The sequence below is a fragment of the Nematostella vectensis genome, chromosome 5 (assembly GCF_932526225.1).
Source record: "Nematostella vectensis chromosome 5, jaNemVect1.1, whole genome shotgun sequence".
In the NCBI taxonomy this organism is placed as follows: domain Eukaryota; kingdom Metazoa; phylum Cnidaria; class Anthozoa; order Actiniaria; family Edwardsiidae; genus Nematostella; species Nematostella vectensis.
The window spans coordinates 7135995-7155355 of record NC_064038.1 but is presented as its reverse complement, the minus strand read 5'-3'; the positions used below and the strand labels follow the sequence as shown (position 1 = coordinate 7155355).

The 19361-nt window shown below is 38.4% G+C and overlaps 1 protein-coding gene across 1 annotated transcript; it reads right to left on the bottom strand.

Annotated features, from left to right (window-relative positions):
- Positions 1–412: 412 nt before the first annotated feature.
- On the bottom strand, positions 413–18677 carry LOC5503427 (sushi, von Willebrand factor type A, EGF and pentraxin domain-containing protein 1). Its single transcript, XM_001624458.3, has 6 exons — positions 18512–18677; positions 11618–11832; positions 11348–11526; positions 10604–10723; positions 4529–4763; positions 413–3854 (listed from the first exon to the last, which is right to left on the bottom strand). Exons 1-6 carry the CDS (start codon positions 18569–18571, stop codon positions 3464–3466), a joined length of 1200 nt encoding a protein of 399 aa, XP_001624508.2. The 5' UTR covers positions 18572–18677; the 3' UTR covers positions 413–3463.
- Between the last annotated feature and the right edge of the window lie 684 nt (positions 18678–19361).

Below are 19361 nucleotides of genomic sequence, written 5' to 3'. Positions count from 1 at the left end.
TCTGAGCTCTGGGGGGGGGGGGGGGGGGGGGGGGGGGGGAGGGTTTCATTTTCTGGCCCACGGACTAAACGATGTTGATTTCCCATTTGATAACATGTCAAACGGGTCCAGGGTCACACTTCTCGAAACGGGGCGGGGAGTAGGGTTAGGGGCGCAGTTTTATGTTGTTAGAAGGGGCTTTTTTTTAGAAAAATTTCAACGATTTGCAATAATTACTTAACTATTTTTTTTTAAGTTTATAAAAACAAGAATGGCCATGTTGCATTGTTGTACTCAGGGATTTTTATTGTTATATCTTTTTAAGGGGGATACTTCTATTTCTAGCTACACCCTATCAAATGGGGTAAATAAGGCCCTCCACCCCCCTTTCCCCAAACCTTTTCATTTCAGTGATTACTCAACACAAAGACACTTTGCTTCTTCCTCTCCTTTATTTACACATTTACGCATAGGTACCAAGCTGATATTTATAGGCCTACTTGTAAGTGAACTTGATTTTTAAAAACTTACTGTTTAAGAAGTTTTTATGTTATTTATTTCCCTGATCTTTTCATATTACATTTGGCCAACTTGCTATGTGCCTAGCATAGTCCAGTACTTGGTCGTATTCCCAGGTATATACGGCCATGTACTCTTTACATCAAAGCGTTTTTTTTCTGTGCAAATGATAAATTATATAGATATAGTAGATAAAACCAGGGCCTCATAAGTAGGAGGAATCAACTTCGCCACATTTTGGTATCAGTTAGGAACCACGGCGTTTCTCTGGATCAAACTATTTTTAGACGTGCGGATTAGCCAGTCAGATGACAGATACTGAAAATTTGACTTTTTCTAAAGGAATCCAAAATGTTGGCCTATAGAAGGGGGAAAACGATTTATTTTTATCTTTTAATTTATTAATCCTGGAGAAAAAAACATTTTCTTAATAGCCTTGAATTATTTTTTCTCCACAAGCGTTGTTACTAGGACATTTTTTCATGTCTTGCAAACGAAAATAGGTAATAATTGTTTCGATGTCGAATTTTTGTTTCGCTTAGAGTCTAAATTATTATAAGGTTTTTTATATGGCCAGTAACTAACAGTAAGTTTAGAATTCGCTTAATCTCGCTATCTGATTGGTTAATTAACAGTAAGGTAAGAAGTAGCACATCGAATGTTGATGCTTTATTTTAAGTTATTTTATTAAAGAATTTAAAGTTCGAAAATTAATACGATTTATAATCTGTCTGTACACAGTATATATTTGACACTTTTACAGTACAGATGATTGCCCCAACTTATGAGTCCCTGATATATAACGGTACAAGTAGTATATACTATGATGATGCTTTAAATACAAAAAGCCCAAATAGTCGTGTTCGTGAACCAGAAGAATGAATACAATACACCAAAAACTGGAATTCGACTCTGCCAAATTTTCGTCTTTAATAAGACTTCTTCTGGGCAGACTCTTTTACGATACAGATGATTCCCTCAACTTATGAGCCCCTGATATATAACGGTACAAGTAGTATATACTATGATGATGCTTTAAATACAAAAAGCCTAAATAGTCGTGTTCGTGAACCAGAAGAATGAATACAATACACCAAAAACTGGAATTCGACTCTGCCAAAATTTCGTCTTTAACAAGACTTCTTCTGGCCCTGAAGAAGTCTTATTAAAGACGAAAATTTGGCAGAGTCCAGGAGGGAGGAGGTATCTCCAAGGGTTCTTTTGTTCCCTGATGATCGCTGCCAGTGACGTCATAGCTCGTTTGCAAAAGCATGGTCGAATAATGGCGGCCATCACAACCGCCTATCTTGAAAATCAACCTCTGCTTTCTTCGCAAAAAAAACACGGTCCAAGGCACGAAAAAATGACTAAAAAGCTAGTGAATTATCTAAACATTGTTCTGCAACTGATTAATTTGTTTACCTTTTTATTTGATGCAGAGAGGTTTAGTCTAGATGTAAAAGAAGTCTGATTCTAATTGTTAATAATATGCTAAAATTGTAAACAATAGGCTAAAAAAACGCGAGAAATCTCTTTGAAATCCCAACATGGTAAAATAGATTCAAATGCGACGTCATCGCTCGGAGCCTTTTCACAGTTGAATTTTCTTCACAAGAATTTCGTTTGTGCACCCCGGTCCTTTAACCCCAAAGGCAAGTGATAAGATAAGTATCCTTACTAAATTGTGCTGAAAACTGCGCACGCGACAACCCACGTAAAAACCAGCACAAATGTAAAGTATTGCTTGAATGTAAAGCTATGGAAAGTTGACCTGTTGACATTTGTCACTGATTTCGCTTTGTGTACAGCCTTAAACCAGGAAAAAAACGCCTACTCGTTTTCTAACAATAAAAGCATGCAGAAAATGATACTACTATGCCTCTCCACTGGTTATAGTTATCCAAATTTTTTTCCCGAAAAAATACCGTCATTTTAAAACAAAAGAGCTGGTTTAATCGCATGGTATCGGATGGAATAGTGTTTTCCATCGCTGTCTACTAAATAATCTTGCCTAGTAGCAGCGCAATCGAATTTCTCATTTTATGACACTGTTCTATACTCTGTATTATTCGGTAAATACTACGATAACGAGTGTAATAATAATGATAATAATCGTGATTATGATGACGAATAGAATAAAACTACAAAACGAGAGATAACGTTTTCAGTGTATGAATACAACATGTATGATAAAAAATATGCACATTAGATGATACATGTTGGTCATATGTATACGAATGGCCGTGATGATGAAGTTGTCACGCAACTCAAGTCACGCAACTAGAGTAAGGGACACGTAATTCCACGAATACAAAAAATTTCCAAAGCATCAAAACCATTGCCGCGAACCATTTCCAACACCTTGTGATGAATGTGTGATTCTAATGAGTCTTGGAAAACCAGGTGCTCTTTTCTCATTTAAACTTTTTCCCTTTCTCACACCTAGCTAAGTAACGCTCAAAACGTATGAATAACTAAAGAGTCACGATAGTATATAAAGAGGCGATAACAATGTGATCAAGAAGAGGGAATAAGATTTCAGTTCAGAAGAGATCGGAGGAGAGAGAGAAGAGAGGAAAATAAGATTTCAGTTTAGAAGAGATCAGAAGAGAGAGAGAATCAGAGGCGATGTAAAGGGGTCAGAGTCACACTGAAGATGGCCTGACCGAGGTTTAGTCAGAGACAGAGAGCAGACGAACCGGAGGGAGTTCTACGAGGAAATAAAGCAAGCATCAAATCGATGCTGTCCTATCTTGTCCTATCTACGTTGTCATAAAACTCCTGTGACAAAGTTGATGATCACGTTCATGGTTGTGATGATGGCGATATGCGATGATTATGACGATGATGGTGGTGATGATGATGATGTTGACGAGTTGTTAAGCCTTATAAATATAATAATTAAGGCATAGATGTGGTGTCTTAAAAAGTAATAAGGCCTATCAAATTAATGGCTTGATATGTTTTAAGGGCATGTCATCGCGCATTGTGGTTGTATGTCGCCTGAGAGCGTTTCACCGGTAATAGTCTCCCATGACAAATTCGGGGAGCCTTGTACTGAGCCTTTACATCCTTGTTGGTGAGCTTTGCCCCTAGTATCATCATTAATTGCGTATAACCAGATATTCAGGTTCGCCATGTAGCCGTAGAACAGCTTGGAAGAGTCAAAATTTCCCCCAACTGACCCCTGGTATTGGCCAATTACCACGATACCGTTTGTGCTGGGTGCAGAGGTCCCTGAAACTGTTTTCTCCCCTTGTAAGACATTGTTCTTGTAAACTTGGAATTTCCCATTTATATGCATAAATGTTAGATGCTGCCATGTGTTGTTATGAGTGAAACCAGATGCGAGTGTACTGAAAATAACGACATAAGATAAGTCGACGCACAAACGCTCACAGACAAAGGGGAGTTTTGGCTTGGATCTAATGTTTCTAATAAATAGGGGCTAAATCAGCATACCATTCACTTCAGCAAGGACAACGAGAAAAAGCGATTGTGTGTGAGTGTGTGTGGGGGGGGGGGGGGGGGGGGGGGAGGGGGTGCCGTGACGCGAAACAAGCAATCCTAGAAGGAAAGAAAATGCTATGAATTCCTAATCAGTTGATAGTTCATAGTGCATGCTCCGTTCATTGTTTACTGGCCACTATCTGAGCCACTATTTGAACCCACAATGACTAGCGCATGCGTGAAGCCTATATTCGCTGCGGGATAATAAGCCAGCATTCAAAATGGCGTCCTCCGTAGAAATATCGTAGAAATATCACATTTCGAAGAGGAGAACTAACCGGAGTTTGATTCAGAATTTACGGCAAAACCCATGTAAAGCATATTGACAGATTTGGCGCGATGGTACGGGTTTTGGCACGCTTTTAATGGAGGGGTCTGACAGCTGTCATGGGATCGCTTAGAAACGCTCACGCATGCGCAACGTTTCGACCCATGGCAGAGAGGTCTCTTTTCCTCGCAAACGCCAGCCAAGCGAAATACAGAGAAAAGAGGCCTCTGTGAACTGGGAAGGAAAACTCACACTTTTGATCCATCAAACGTAATCTCTGCGCTACCATTCCTGCTGATACCAATGGTCAGTGCATCCACTTTCGCGGGCGTTGCGTACGTCAGTATCATAGCGGGGTCTCCGTTGTCAACTGCGCCCATTTTCAGCCACACTGTTACTGTAAAGCTATAAAACCATGCAAGCGGCTGGCTGAGTTGGATAAAGTTGGATGTACTGTTTGTTGCAAAATGCAGCACGCATCCAACAACTGGAAGACAAAAAGATCATAGAGGTGGGTTCAAATATACAGACGTCAGTTTGTTTTTACACTTTATATCTAAGCTTAACGAATAAAATACAGTGTATCACCCATCAGTTATGGGACTGTAAGGAGGTACTTTGTGACTTAGTAGAAAATGTTGCATTATAAGATGTATCTAAATATATGTAGAGTACTTGCATTATACGACTTGGTTTATAATAAACAGTGACTTTACTTTATCCGGGCCTAAATTTAAATTTAGAAAGGAGCGAAATTGGCCTTTTTTGAAAGGGCTAAATTCAAAGTGGGGCTGAATTGAATTGGAAGAGGGCAAAATTAACCTTTTAAAGAGGAGGGCTATATATAAGGAGGCTGAATTTTGACACCAAAATTCAGTTGAGTATTTGATTACAAATTTTGTCATTGTGATGTGGCCACTTGCGGCCTTGCTACCACCCGCAATACGTTTGCTCAACTTCAAACGCGCCGACGGTGTGCATCTCATTCAGTACAAAGGCAGTAAACATCGCAACCAGTGGTTTCACATCCGGGCCTTCGTACTCCCATACAACATCATACCACTGAATCGCATGCTGCGCTGGTTCCCGCGCAAGTAGGTGTGCCCGGAGGTGTGCACAGACGCTATGTACGCAAAAGCAGTCCCGCGAGAGGTAGAACGCCCACTTGTAGAGCAAAAATCGAGACACAACAAATGGCGCCATAAAAAGCCTGGGTTCAAACGCGACGCCGCGAAGCGGCTTATGGCCCGAAGACGTCGGAACGTTCAAGCACTGCTATATAACCCTACCATTGTTACCTCTGCCTACCACACGAAAAGCCGATAGAGGAGTGAAAACCTTCCGATTTGGGGCAGACTCAAACACCTTGCCGATGTGATCATTCTCGACAAGCACCACAGGGAAATTGCCCCGCCCGCTAGCAACCATTCACTTTGAGCCTGACCCTAGTATCGAGCATCGTTATCGGAAGCAAGGGCGGCCAGTAAAAGGTGAGGAAGTTGACGGGAATAAAGGCACGGTGTTCCAGGTTCCTCTCAACGCGGCCATTCACGGGCCGTGTAATACAAAACGTGCTGTCCGGGCTCTATGATCCTCTTTAGCATGGTGTAGGCCTAGCCGTCCACCAGGAATGCGTCGTTCGCCGTCAATCCTTGTACTGGAGACCTCTAAGAGAGCCTTTCTAACGGTGTTTTTCGTGTTTTTTTTTTTTTTTCAGTTTTTGCATGTCTCGCTATACCTATGTCACGTGTCCGGGTACTGTGTGTAATAAACTCAACATGGCGGCATTCACCATGCGGTCGTTTGTCTGACTCGTAAACAACTAAACATTAAATGGTACCAGGAGTGAAAATGAATAGCATACTGCCCCCACAACCTCTAAATCTGACTGGGAATCAGATGAAGCTCACAACAAATCAGACGAGCAGAAAATCGCACTGCTTTTGACGGTCACCGGGCCAGAGGTAATTGAATTTTTTCAATAATCTAACCTTCTCAGAGGAAGAGAAAGGTATAGTTGTTATTAAGAAATTAGAAGAATATTGCACACCTAAGAAGAACGGAACGTACGAAAAATTTTCCGTTCACAAATTCAGAAGGAAAGTAAAAGCTTTGAACAGTTTGTCATAGACCTCAAGACGAAAAATCAGTGCAATTTTGAAAAAACTTGAGAATTGCCTGATAAGAGATCAAATTGTGATTGGCATTTAGATAAGAAAATAAAAGAAAGGTTCCTAAGAGTAAATAATTTTGATCTAGGGAAAGCCATTCTGAAATTTTAAAAATGCAAATGAAAACCCATTACAATCAAGAAGGGGAGGAAGAGGTACATGCGGTAAATAAGCATAACATTAAACCCCAAGGAAAACAGTGAGAATAAGAATTGAAGCCCAGATATAAGTGTCATGACAACAAAAGAGACTCAAACCCATGTCAAAGGTGTGGAAAATTCCATGACCCAGGGAAATGTTTGGCATTCAATAAAACGTGCCAGAAATGCCACAAGGAGAATCACAATGATGAATCACAATCACAAGTATGTGTAACAGTAAACATGTAGGAACTTTGTTTGACGTTGCTCGACAGGAAAACAGAAAAGGACAGATATCTTTTTCTAGGTGCAATACACAACACACATGAAACCAACATGAGTGAGTGATTGGCTAATACAGACACAAGTAGAAGGCACAAAGATTAAATTGGATACAGGTGCCCAAGTAAACGTTTTACCCCTCAGTATAGGAGTTTAATCGGTTGACCGAGCTGGGAATTGTAAAAAAGATCGAAAGCCAATCGAGTGGGTAAATTCCCTTGTAATTGTAGTAAAGCCAAATGGTGACCCAAGGCTTTGCTTGAATCCAAAAGATCTAAACCAGTACATCATTAGAGAGCACTATCACATTTGAACACGAAGTGGAATCACAAACAACATCTCCGGAGCCAAATATTTCTCAAAACTTGAGGCCGTATTCAGGATTCTGGCAAACTCCCTTAGACGAAGAAACTTCTTAGCTCTGCACAATTAAAGCACCCAATGGCAGAAACTGCTTCTTAAATATGCCATTTGGAATTTCAAGCACTCCTGAAGTTTTCCATCGTACGATTGCTCAGTTGTTCGATATATTAGTATGGCGAAACACAGTAAGTGAGCATGATGATTGTGTAAGACCCCATCTAGAAGTTGGATTGAAACTAAATGTAAATAAGTGTCGTTTCAGAGTTAAAGAACTGACGTTCCTTGGTGACAAGATCATTGCAGAAGGAGTCCAACCCGATCCTGATAAGGTAAATGCTATACGAGACATGCCCCGCCCCATATGTATAGTCGAGCTACAGAGGTACTTCGCAATGGTCAACTACTTAGGCAATTTTCTACCAAATTTATTTGCCAAGATAATGAGCGAACTACAGACAGCGAACTACAAGATCAAGCATTTGAACTGTGGTTGGGAACAAGCAAGAGCCATTTTTCAAACAATACTATCACTTCCGTGGTGAGTTAAATGTAGTTGATGGTGTTATACTGAGTGATCGGATTCCCGAATTTGATGCTTTTGTGAAGTCATATGGAATTGTACATACTTTTTCTGATCTATATAACCCCAAATGAAATGGACAAGCAGAGAAAGGAGTTCAGATTGCACAAAACTTACTCAAAAGGTCAGTCAGAAAGCAAGGAGGATACATATTTGGCATTGTTAGCCTACCGAAACACACCCTTAGCTTGTGGAAAGTCTCCTGCTGAACTTATGATGAATCTCAAGTTGAGAACAAAGCTACCAAGTTCTTCACACTTTAAGTCACAAACAAGTCTTCGTGCAACACAAGAAAGACTTTGACAGAAAAGTTCTATGATGTTAAGTCTAAACCATTGAGACCCTTAGATAAAAATGAGACGATTAGAAATCGTATCCTTCTACTACAAATAAGTTTAAAGAGCTTCCAGTTACTGTTGATTGAGATACAAGTGCTCAGATGAGTGCAGAAAGCAAGACACAGGTGGTAAATGCACCACAGAAAGGTACTGTTGTTGATAAAGAACCAGACTCAAAAAAGAAATCTGTTTAATAGAACATGAACATTTCTGAACTATGAGTATTAGTTGTCGTATTAAATCCATTTGACTTCGTTACAGTTGTTGTTTAGTTTATGATATTTTTCTTAAAAGAAAAGAGATGTCAAGCTATACTTATGTCACGCGATTCTCATCCGAGTACTGTGTGTGAATTAAATTCAACGCGGCAGCGTTCACCATGCGGTCGTTTGTCTGACTCGTAAATAACTAAACGTTACAGTTTTCGTGTTTTTTTTTTCTGGCTTTGAGAGGCACGCACCTAAATGATATATCGCCAGTCATGTGCGTCGTCGTCGCGTTCATGTCCGTGATGACGATGGGCAGAGTAGTGACCACTTGGTGTTGCCGGAGGCGAGCTCCTTCGAGCTGCGCAAGAAATAGGTGCTGTGCCAACCAGCGATTGAAAGACTCGGCCAAAGCTTGGCTCCTGTTGTGTTCTAGCTCAGCCCGTCGGACCTCCAGCAGTGATCTGTTAGGAGCTTTGTGGTAGCACCCAGGTGAGGGGGTCTCCGCATAGATGGCAGCGAGCTTGCAGGAGACCACGGTAGCGTTCTTGGATTTTTATGGGCGGGCAGTTTTATATCATGGAGCGACGTCAACGACAGTCAGGCGTACTTGTACCCACGGCCGGCAGGCACGAAAAGTAAGGCGACTGATACATGCGGTTTGGTAACTGCTCCGAGAAATGAGCGAGGGTAGTTAGATGAGAGGGTTGTGTAGCCACTTGCGCACTTGGACTAGGGAGGCTGAGCCGTTGAGAGTTTAGCATGTAGGGCGGTGAACCCTGGAAGCCACATCTGGCGTAATATATAGCAAGAAGGAACGCATCGAGCTCTTCGTCGGACAGGCGTTTCGCCGCCATCATAACTCTATGTGGCGGCAATGTATAGCTTGTCTAACGGTCTCCAGATAGCGGTTATCGTTTGTACGGGTAGCGCCGGAAGTCTTCCTTAGGTCAGAAGCCCCTTGGAGGACAGCTTGGGCGAATCTTTTGACGCCGTGCTTCGCACACTTGTCTTCGGGCCACGACCTTGTGCATAGCACACCACATCTGATCTGCAATCATCTTATCGAAAAAAGTCACTTGGATCTAAATCACAGCAAGTCACCTAGATCTAAATCAGAGCACATTTTGTGGTACGTGTATTGCCCCGACGGCTAAAGCCACCAAACGAATGCAGTGTAGAAAAAGGTTTCCACACAATGTGCGGAGCTCGTTGTTGATATGTAGTTGGGCATGAGGTCTTTGTGGACATCATCCACATTGTGTATTGGCAGAGCTATGCCTACTGGCTTGGTCGTAAGCTTCTGGAAGATGTCTGCCAGGGCTAGCTAAAGCGGTCTCGTATCGCTTCTCGTGTTTCTTCCCTTCCTAGGCGCTCATGCGTTTGATGTCGTCGTGAGTCAGTGCCTAGCCCACAATCTCTTTTGACTTTCCCGAGGTTACGACAACTATGAGTTTTTTCCTCGCATCTGCTTGCTGGCTGCGTCAAGCAGTCCAACGACGCGACGGCGTCTGCAAACCCCCCTTTGATGTCGATGTCGTGTTTAGTTATACCCTACGTCTCGCATTTGTCTAAATGGAGTGAAAGCTGCTGGAAATGCACGGCGTGCTCCTTCCCCTGTGCGTCAAGGCTTCAAGTTTGCCCTACGCTCCCCGCAGGGCAAACACAACCGCGTTACCGACATAGTCCCTTTACCACATGTCTTGCACGGCACGGAAAGATTACTGCCCTGAATGATCTTTTGGAAGTGCACCTTTCTGTAGGTGTCCATGCACCTCTTGCCTCACATGTCCACATCGCCGATTTTCAGCCACCTTCAGTAATCTTTTTCGTACTTCATTCTCGCAGTATAACGTACGCCTCGCATCTGTCTAAGTGGAGTGAGAGTTGGACCCTGGAGGCCAGAGAGGCCTCCCAGTGGTCCCATACTGGTTTCTCGGCAATCCCCCAGCCCCCCCCCTTGACCCTGGGCTAGGCCAGTCAGTCTGCGTAAGCTTCACCAATCTAAAGTGCCTAAACTTTTAATTCTAGAGAAAACACACTTCAATATTATTCCGATTTTTCTTTTCGTAAAATGCAAGAAGAGATGTTGATGTATTTCATTTTGATAATTATTTGAACTTAAATCCCAGCTTCAGTCTCATTGCCGACGGAATTTCCAGGCGCTAATTTTGAATGTTTTATTGTCCCGCTATTGATGGAGCAAAGCAAAGTCTAGTCTTTGCTAGTGTTTTACTGTACACTTACCGGCACACTTAAGACCGTCCCCAACTAAACCGGGCTTGCACGAGCATTCGTATGAGCCCACGGTATTTGTGCACGTGGCGTTCACATGGCAAGGGTTTGAGGTGTCACACTCATTCACATCTACAAACAAAGTGATAATCATAAAGGATTGACATTAACAAATAACAAGTGGGTAAGTGATAACCATAAAGGATTGACAGTAACAAATAACAAGAGGGTAAGTGATAATCATAAAGGATTGACATTAACAAAAAACAAGAGGGTAAGTGATAATCATAAAGGATTGACATTAACAAATAACAAGAGGGCGAGGAAATTTGAAAACAAAAAGGTGCTCGAAACAAGGAGACGAAAATAAAACTATCTATAAATAATCTATAAAAAATGAAGACTTGGCAGTTGCCTTGTTTTATCCCTTTCTTGGCATTTTCCCCAGGCCGTGTTCTCCACCATACGACCTTTTTCCACTAGGGAAATGAAAATGAAGATGCTTAGTTAATTCTTCAATTTTTCCTGGGAAACGTCTAGTATTCTTATTGCATTTCTGCGATTTGCATAAGTAAAGTTACGTTAATAGTAGCTTCTCCTACTTTTTTCAACGTTTTGACTTGCTTATTCTTATTATCTGCTTTCGTGAGTTGGAGATTTATTTACCAGCTCGTGATATATCAAAAATTTATTCGACGCCCGGGTAGCTAGGGAACAAAATCAAGACAGCATTTCCTTATAAGATGTCGTATTTACCTTCACACTTGTATGTCTTTCCGCCTTCTCGCATCTTGCACGTCATACCACTGCTACAGAACATGTTACTGCACTTGGTCACTGGTTTCACAATAGCGTAGTACGCGTCAGGTGCTCTGCCAGGAATGAAATGTTCAGGGAACGCAAAATGGGTATCGCTATTCAACTCACATTGCGACCTGAAAAAAGGTCAGAATTCAGATCAATTGGCGCGAAAATGTCAGCATATTTGTCCGTTCGTCCGTCTCTCTGTTTATCAGTATAACTTACGTTTTACGGATGTAGTTGATTGAGTTACAAGCGCTGTTGCGCCTGCATATCGCTCGACAGTCTTTCTCGGTTGCTGTTATTGTCTCAATCACGTGACCCTTCAGCATGGATTTCGGCATCTTAAAAAAGCCATCGCAAACATCTGCATTGACGTATCGCCATAGCAGCAGAATGATTGACAGTATAATCTTCGATGTAGCCATTGGTGATTTTAGCTGAAATATAATGATGGTGTTTAAAATGTTTTTATTTGTTACTGAGATTTCAAAAATTGTATTTCGTTAGTTTTTACATTTGATATCCTACTCGAACTTAATAGATTTTATACCACGTTCCCTATAGAAGACTCATTTTGGTAATTTTCGTATTTTTTTTAGATTTTAATAATACATATATACTTGTTCAGATTGATTTTTTTTAGAAGATGTGCGGCTTGCGCTCGAATTAACTATCTTTGAATTTATTCTTGTGCAACACTGGTCCTCTTGTCCCTCTCACAGTTACCTTAGGGTTTGGACTTAGCATAGCAGGGGGCGTAAATTCGGGGATGGATCTTTGTAGGCAAGAGTGCATTTATTGTTTTCAAAGATTGCGAGGACAATTTTGGGGTAAAATAAAGATTCATCTATCGCGGATTTTGACTGGTCGGTTTTTAGCCAACAAATCGTGTTCTTCAAGATTGAAGTGTCGTTAGGTGTTACTCTGAATTTAGGAAAAAAATCATCGGGCAGATTCAGACATTTTTATTTTGATATAAAAATATTGCTTCCATTTAACTTGAATGAATGGAAAATAATTTGATTTTCAAGAAGATTGAATCTAGCGGAATCTGAAAAGTGAAAAGGAAAAAAAGAATATCCTGCAGTTTTGGGACCGTACTGCCTATCGCAACAAATTGGTTATAATACTCAAAACCAAAATTTTACAACGAAACTTCATACAAATTCTGACTACTAACAAGAAGATAGACACCGCTTTGTGACAATCTTGCATTGCAAGAAATAAAACAATGTAAAAAAGGTTAATTAAAAGAAATTATCCACGTCTCGCGAGAAAAAGGAAGTCCTTCTTGAATTATGCTGATAGATAAATATGGTTTTGTCTTTTTTCGCTTCAAAAACCTCGCTAAAGATGCTTTTACAAAGTTTATTTAAACTACGTCATTATCAAACCATTTTCGTTCAATCTCGGATCTCCCACAATACTTTCGAATTTTTATTTAATTACAAAAACTTTGCGCAAATTTTCAAATAGCTCTTATCCCTGGAGAAAGGAATAAAAAAGAAAGGAATAAAAAATATCCAACAGTTTTGGGTACGTACCTCCGACCGCTAAGAATTCGATGTAGTACTCAAAACCAAAAATATATAACGAAATCTCATTTACAAATTCTAAATACTAAGAAGAAGATAGCCATGCTCAGTGGCATCTTGCATCGCAAGAAATAAAACAATACAAAAGAAAATGATAATTAAAAGATATTTTTCCGAAGTCACGAAAAAAAGGAGATCCTTCTTGAATTATGCTGATAGATAAATATGGTTTTGTCTTTTGTCGCTTCGAAAACCTCGCTACAGCTGCTTTTACAAAGTTTATTCAAACTACGTAATTATCAAACCATTCTCGTTCAATCCCGGATCTCCCACAATACTATTCGAACTTTCATTTAGTTACAAATTTTTACGCAAATTTTCAAACAGTTCTTATCTCTGGAGAAAGATCTAAAGAAAAAGATTGAAAAAAGATCAAGACCGCAATAGTCATGTTTAAGTCAAGGAATTGTCTGGTATTTGATTTGAGAAAAAAATGAGAAAGATTTTTCCGAAGTCACGAAAAAAGAAGATCCTTATTGCATTATGCTGCTAGAAAAACATGGTTTTTGTCGTGTGTCGCTTCTAACCAACCTACAGCTGCTTTTACAAGAAAAAAACTGCTACAGCTGTTTTTAAGAGAAGAATATCCTGAACAAGATATCCATCGCTCTGTGACATCTTGCATCGCAAGAAATAAGACAACATATAAACGAAAATGATAAATTAAGACAGATTTTTCCTAAGTCACGAAAAAAGGAGATCGTTCTTGAATTATGTTGCTACGTAAACATGGTTTTGTCGTTTGCCGCATCGTTTGCCGCTTCTAAAAACCAACCTGCAGCTGCTTTCACAAAGTTTTTCCAAACTCCGTCATTATCAAACTATTTTGTTCGTTCAATCTCGGATCTCCCACAAGACTATTCGAATTTTCATTTAGTTACAAAAACTGATAAATGAGATCTTTAAAGATCCCAAAAGCCATGTTTAAACCAAGGAATTTTCTGGTAACTAAATTGATGAGATAATGATAAAGTTGTAAAATGCCCTTGTCAGCCACACATTTGTTATTGTTCTCAATTATTGGAAAACAAATAGGTGAAGAAATCTTGAAATAACTATTTAAAAAACAAAGGTTACTCTTGATTTGGCAGATTCCATCCAAACAATTGTACCCTCTGTAAAACAGTCGATGGGAATGGTGCTTTCTCACACTAGATATTTTGCTAGGAAGGGTGACAAAAACTTTAAACAGCAAGAACACTAAAGACCAAAGACCTTTGAGTACTACTTTGAATCTCGTAAAAACGTGTTTTTCGCAAGAAAACTGTTGAAGAAAGTTTAAAATAACTATTTAAAAACAAATGTTACTCTTAATTCAGCAGAGTCATCCAAGCAATTCTGAAGCCCTTTGCAAAACAGCCGATGGCATGGAAATGGTGCTTTCTCACACTAGGTATTTTTTCTGTGGTGACAGAAACTTTAAACAGCAAGATCACTAGAGACCGAAGACCTTTGAATACTACTGTGAATCTCGTACAAACGTGTTTTTCCCAAGAAACTAAAAAAAGCTCGTAAAAATGATGTTATAAGTACTGTTCTACCTTTGTCACCCTCTTTATATAAATCAACCTCAGTCGTCAGTGAATATTCTAAAATAATAATTCATTGGTTTATTTTGATTATTTGAAACACAAGAAGTTTCAGAATGCGTTTTGGTGAATGCCCGTTTAGATTAGCATTTATTGAAATAAAAATGTTCCTTGATTGGCAACAGTTTTAACTCAATCTTAAGTCTAATTTTACTAAAAAATAACGTTTGCACTTACCGGCAAAGAGAAAAATGTTGCTCTCAGATCTCTAATATAATTATGGGAGAATAATGCCATTAAGACGTGTTTAATTGGTAAAAACAACCTCTTAATAATTCATTCGAATTTTCAAATGGGCGAAGTTATCCCACTACAATATATTCAAGTATAAAGAGAATGCTACTAAAGTTTAACCGAATTCCATAATGATCAAAACCTTTTCGTCTCTTTTATTTCTCTCGAGAAAAATTCGAACTAAATTTCGACTTGCTATAAAATCTGGACAATTTTTTGAAAATACTGATGTCTTCAGGGGGTAATAGAGTAAAAAGGAAAGAAGAATATCCTGAGCAAGATATCCATCGCTCTGTGACATTTTGCATCGGAAGAAATAGGACAACATAAACGAAAATGATAAATTAAAACATATTTTTCCGAAGTCACGGAAAAAAGGAGATCCTTCTTGAATTATGCTGATAGATAAACATGGTTTTGTCGTTTGTCGCTTCTAAAAACCAACAGCTGCTTTTACAAAGTTTAACAAAACTCCGTCATTATCAAACTATTTTCGTTCAATCTCGGATCTCCCACAATAACTTTTCAAACTTTCATTTAGTTACAAAAACTTTGCGCAAATCTTCAAAGAGCTCTTCTACCTGATAAAGGAGAAAGGTCTAAAGAAAAATGTTGAAAAGAGATCTTTAAAGATCCCAAAAGTCATGTTTTAGCCAAGCAACTTTCTGGTAAGTGAATTGAGATAATGATAAATTTGTAAAGTGCTCTTGTCAGCCACACACTTGTTATTGTTCTCGATTTTGGAAAAGAAAAAGGTGAAGAAATCTTGAAAAAACACAAAGGTTACTCTTGATTTAGCAGATTCCATCCAAACAATTCTGAAACGCTTTGCAAAACAGCCGATTGAAATGGTGTTTTCTCACACTAGGTATTTTGCTAGCGTGACAGAAACTTTAAACAGCAAGAACACTAGAGACCAAAGACCGTTAAATACTACTATACTGTACCTCCCTTACAAACGTGTTTTTCCCAAGAAACTAGGAAACTTAAGAAAAGCTGACTTTTCTTAAAAAAATTATGTTTTATGTGCTGCTCTACCTTTGTCAATTTTTTTTATATAAATCAACCTCAGCCATCAGTGAATATTCTAAATAATAATTCATTGGTATTTTTTGATTATTTGAAACACAAGAAGTCTCAGAATGCGTTTTGTTGAAGGTCCGTATAGATTAGCATGACTTTTCTTAAAAAAATTATGTTTTATGTGCTGCTCTACCTTTGTCAATTTTTTTTATATAAATCAACCTCAGCCATCAGTGAATATTCTAAATAATAATTCATTGGTATTTTTTGATTATTTGAAACACAAGAAGTCTCAGAATGCGTTTTGTTGAAGGTCCGTATAGATTAGCATTCATTGAAATAAAAATGTTCCTTGAGTGGCAACCAATCGTCAAGCAACTTAATCTTAAATCTAATTTTACTAAAAACAACGCTTGCACTTACCGGCAAGGAGGTGATGTTGCTCTTAGCTTCTCTATCATCATTATGGGAGAATAATCTCATAAGACATGTTAAATGGGTGAAAACAATCTTCTTTTAATAATTCATACTACTTTTTAAACAGGCGAAGTTATCCCACTACAATTTTTCTAGAAACAACACTACTAAGATTAACCTAATTATTCCATAATAATCAAAACGTTTGCATTTGTTTTCTTTTGATTCAAATTCGAACCAAATTTTAACGTTTTAACTCAATCTTAAATCAAATTTTACTAAATATAACGTTTGCACTTACCGGCAAGGAGAAAAATGTTGCTCTCAGATCTCCATTATAATTATGGGAGGATTAATGTCATTAAGACGTGTTAAGAGGGTAAAAACAACCTCTTAATAATTCATTCGAATTTTCAAATAGGCGAAGTTTTCCCACTACAATATATTCAAGTATAAAGAGAATGCTACTAAAGTTTAACCGAATTCCATAATGATCAAAACCTTTTCGTTTCTTTTATTTCTCTCGAGAAAAATTCGAACTAAATTCCGACCTGCTATAAAATCTGGACAAATTTTTAAAATACCGATGTCGTCATGGGGTATTCGCGTAAAAAGGAATAAAAAATATCCGACAGTTTTGGGTACGTACCTCCGACCGCTAAGAATTCGATGTAGTACTCAAAACCGAAAATATATAACGAAATCTCATTTACAAATTCTAAATTCTTAGAAGAAGATAGCCATTCTCAGTGACATCTTGCATCGCAAGAAATAAAACAATACAAAAGAAAATGATAATTAAATGATATTTTTCCGAAGTCACGAAATAAAGGAGATCCTTCTTGAATTATGCTGACAGATAAATATGGTTTTGTCTTTTGTCGCTTCTAAAACCTCGCTACAACTGCTTTTACAAAGTTTATTCAAACTACGTCATTATCAAACCATTTTCGTTCAATCCCGGATCTCCCACAACTATTGGAACTTTGATTTAGTTACAAAAACTTTGCGCAAATTTTCAAATAGTTCTTATACCTGGAGCAAGATCTAAAGAAAAGATTGAAAAGAGATCTTTAAAGACCGCAATAGTCATGTTCAAGTCAAGGAATTGTCTGGTATTTGAATTGAGAAAAAAAAAATGATAAAGATTTTTCCTAAGTGACGAAAAAAAGATATCCTTCTTGAATTATGCTGCTAGAAAAAACATGGTTTTGTCGTTTGTCGATTCTAAAAACCAACCTACAGCTGCTTTTACAAGAAAAAAACAGCTAGAGCTGTTTTTAAGAGAAGAATATCATGAACAAGATATCCATCGCTCTGTGACATCTTGCATCGCAAGAAATAAGACAACATAAACGAAAATGATAAATTAAAACAGATTTTTCCGAAGTCACGGAAAAAAGGAGATCTTTCTTGAATTATGTTGCTACATAAACATGGTTTTGTCGTTTGCCGCTTCTAAAAACCAACCTCAGCTGCTTTTACAAAGTTTATACAAACTACGTCATTATCAAACTATTTTCGATCAATAACGGATCTCCAACAAGACTATTCGAATTTTCATTTAGTTAGAAAGACTTTGCGCAAATTTTTCTTCTCCCTGATGAAAGGATAGATCTAAAAAAGAGATCGAAAAGAGATCTTTAAAGATCCCAAAAGCCTCGTTTAAATCAAGGAATTTTCTGGTAACTGATGAGATAATGATAAAGTTGCAAAGTGCCCTTGTCAGCCACACATTTGTTATTGTTCTCAATTATTGGAAGACAAATAGGTGAAGAAATCTTGAAATAACTATTTAAAAAACAAAGGTTACTCTTGATTTGGCAGGTACCATCCAAGCAATTGTACCCTCTGTAAAACAGTCGATGGAAATGGTGCTTTCTCACACTAGATATTTTGCTAGGAAGGGTGACAAAAACTTTAAACAGCAAGAACACTAAAGACCAAAGACCTTTGAGTACTACTTTGAATCTCGTACAAACGTGTTTTTCGCAAGAAAACTGTTGAAGAAAGTTTAAAATAACTATTTAAAAACAAATGTTACTCTTAATTCAGCAGAGTCATCCAAGCAATTCTGAAGCCCTTTGCAAAACAGCCGATGGCATGGAAATGGTTCTTTCTCACACTAGGTATATTTCTAGGGTGACAGAAACTTTCAGAATGCGTTTTGTTGAGGGTCCGTATAGATTAGCACTCATTGAAATCGTCAAGCAACTTAATCTTAAATCTAATTTTACTAAAAACAACGCTTGCACTACCGGCAAGGAGGTGATGTTGCTCTTAGCTTCTCTATCATCATTATGGGAGAATAATCTCATAAGACATGTTAAATGGGTGAAAACAATCTTCTTTTAATAATTCATACTACTTTTTAAACAGGCGAAGTTATCCCACTACAATTTTTCTAGAAACAACACTACTAAGTTTAACCTAATTTTTCCATAATAATCAAAACGTTTGCATTTGTTTTCTTTTGATACAAATTCGAACGATTTCCCTGGCTATCAAACGTTTAGCCAAGTGTTTTTTTTTTAGAAATAGCTGATGTCATGGGGGGGTTTATTCGAAGGAAAAATTTCGGCTTTACATTGGTTACCCAAAACTCTGCGCAAATCTTCAAATTGCTCTTCTTCTTAATGAAGGAGAAAGATTTAAAGGGAGCAGTGAAATGAAAAACTTGAAAGAACCCAGAAATCGTGTTAGCACTAGCACTAAACACCTTTAGATTTAAGTAAAAAGGTACGTTAAGTAGAATTCATAATAATCTAAACCAGAAAACAGGGCCCGTTTTCGATTAAACTAGCGGATTTTCCACATGATTAGGTCACATTTCTTATTCTTGGCGCGATCGAGTTCTCACATTTTGAAGCGCAAGACCATACGAGCGAACGGACACAAGAAGCGCAGACGGAAATAACATGTTTTTATTACAGTAGAAATCCTAATTTCAGTGATATAGAATCTGAGGATTCTAAATTCAACTACATCCCTGGTATCGGTCTTTCTTACAGCGAGTTTTGCGCTATTTAGCCGATTTAGTCTGAGGACCTGTGCAATAATTATCAGGAAGGGGAGGGGGACGTGAAATATGAGTAATATTTACCTATG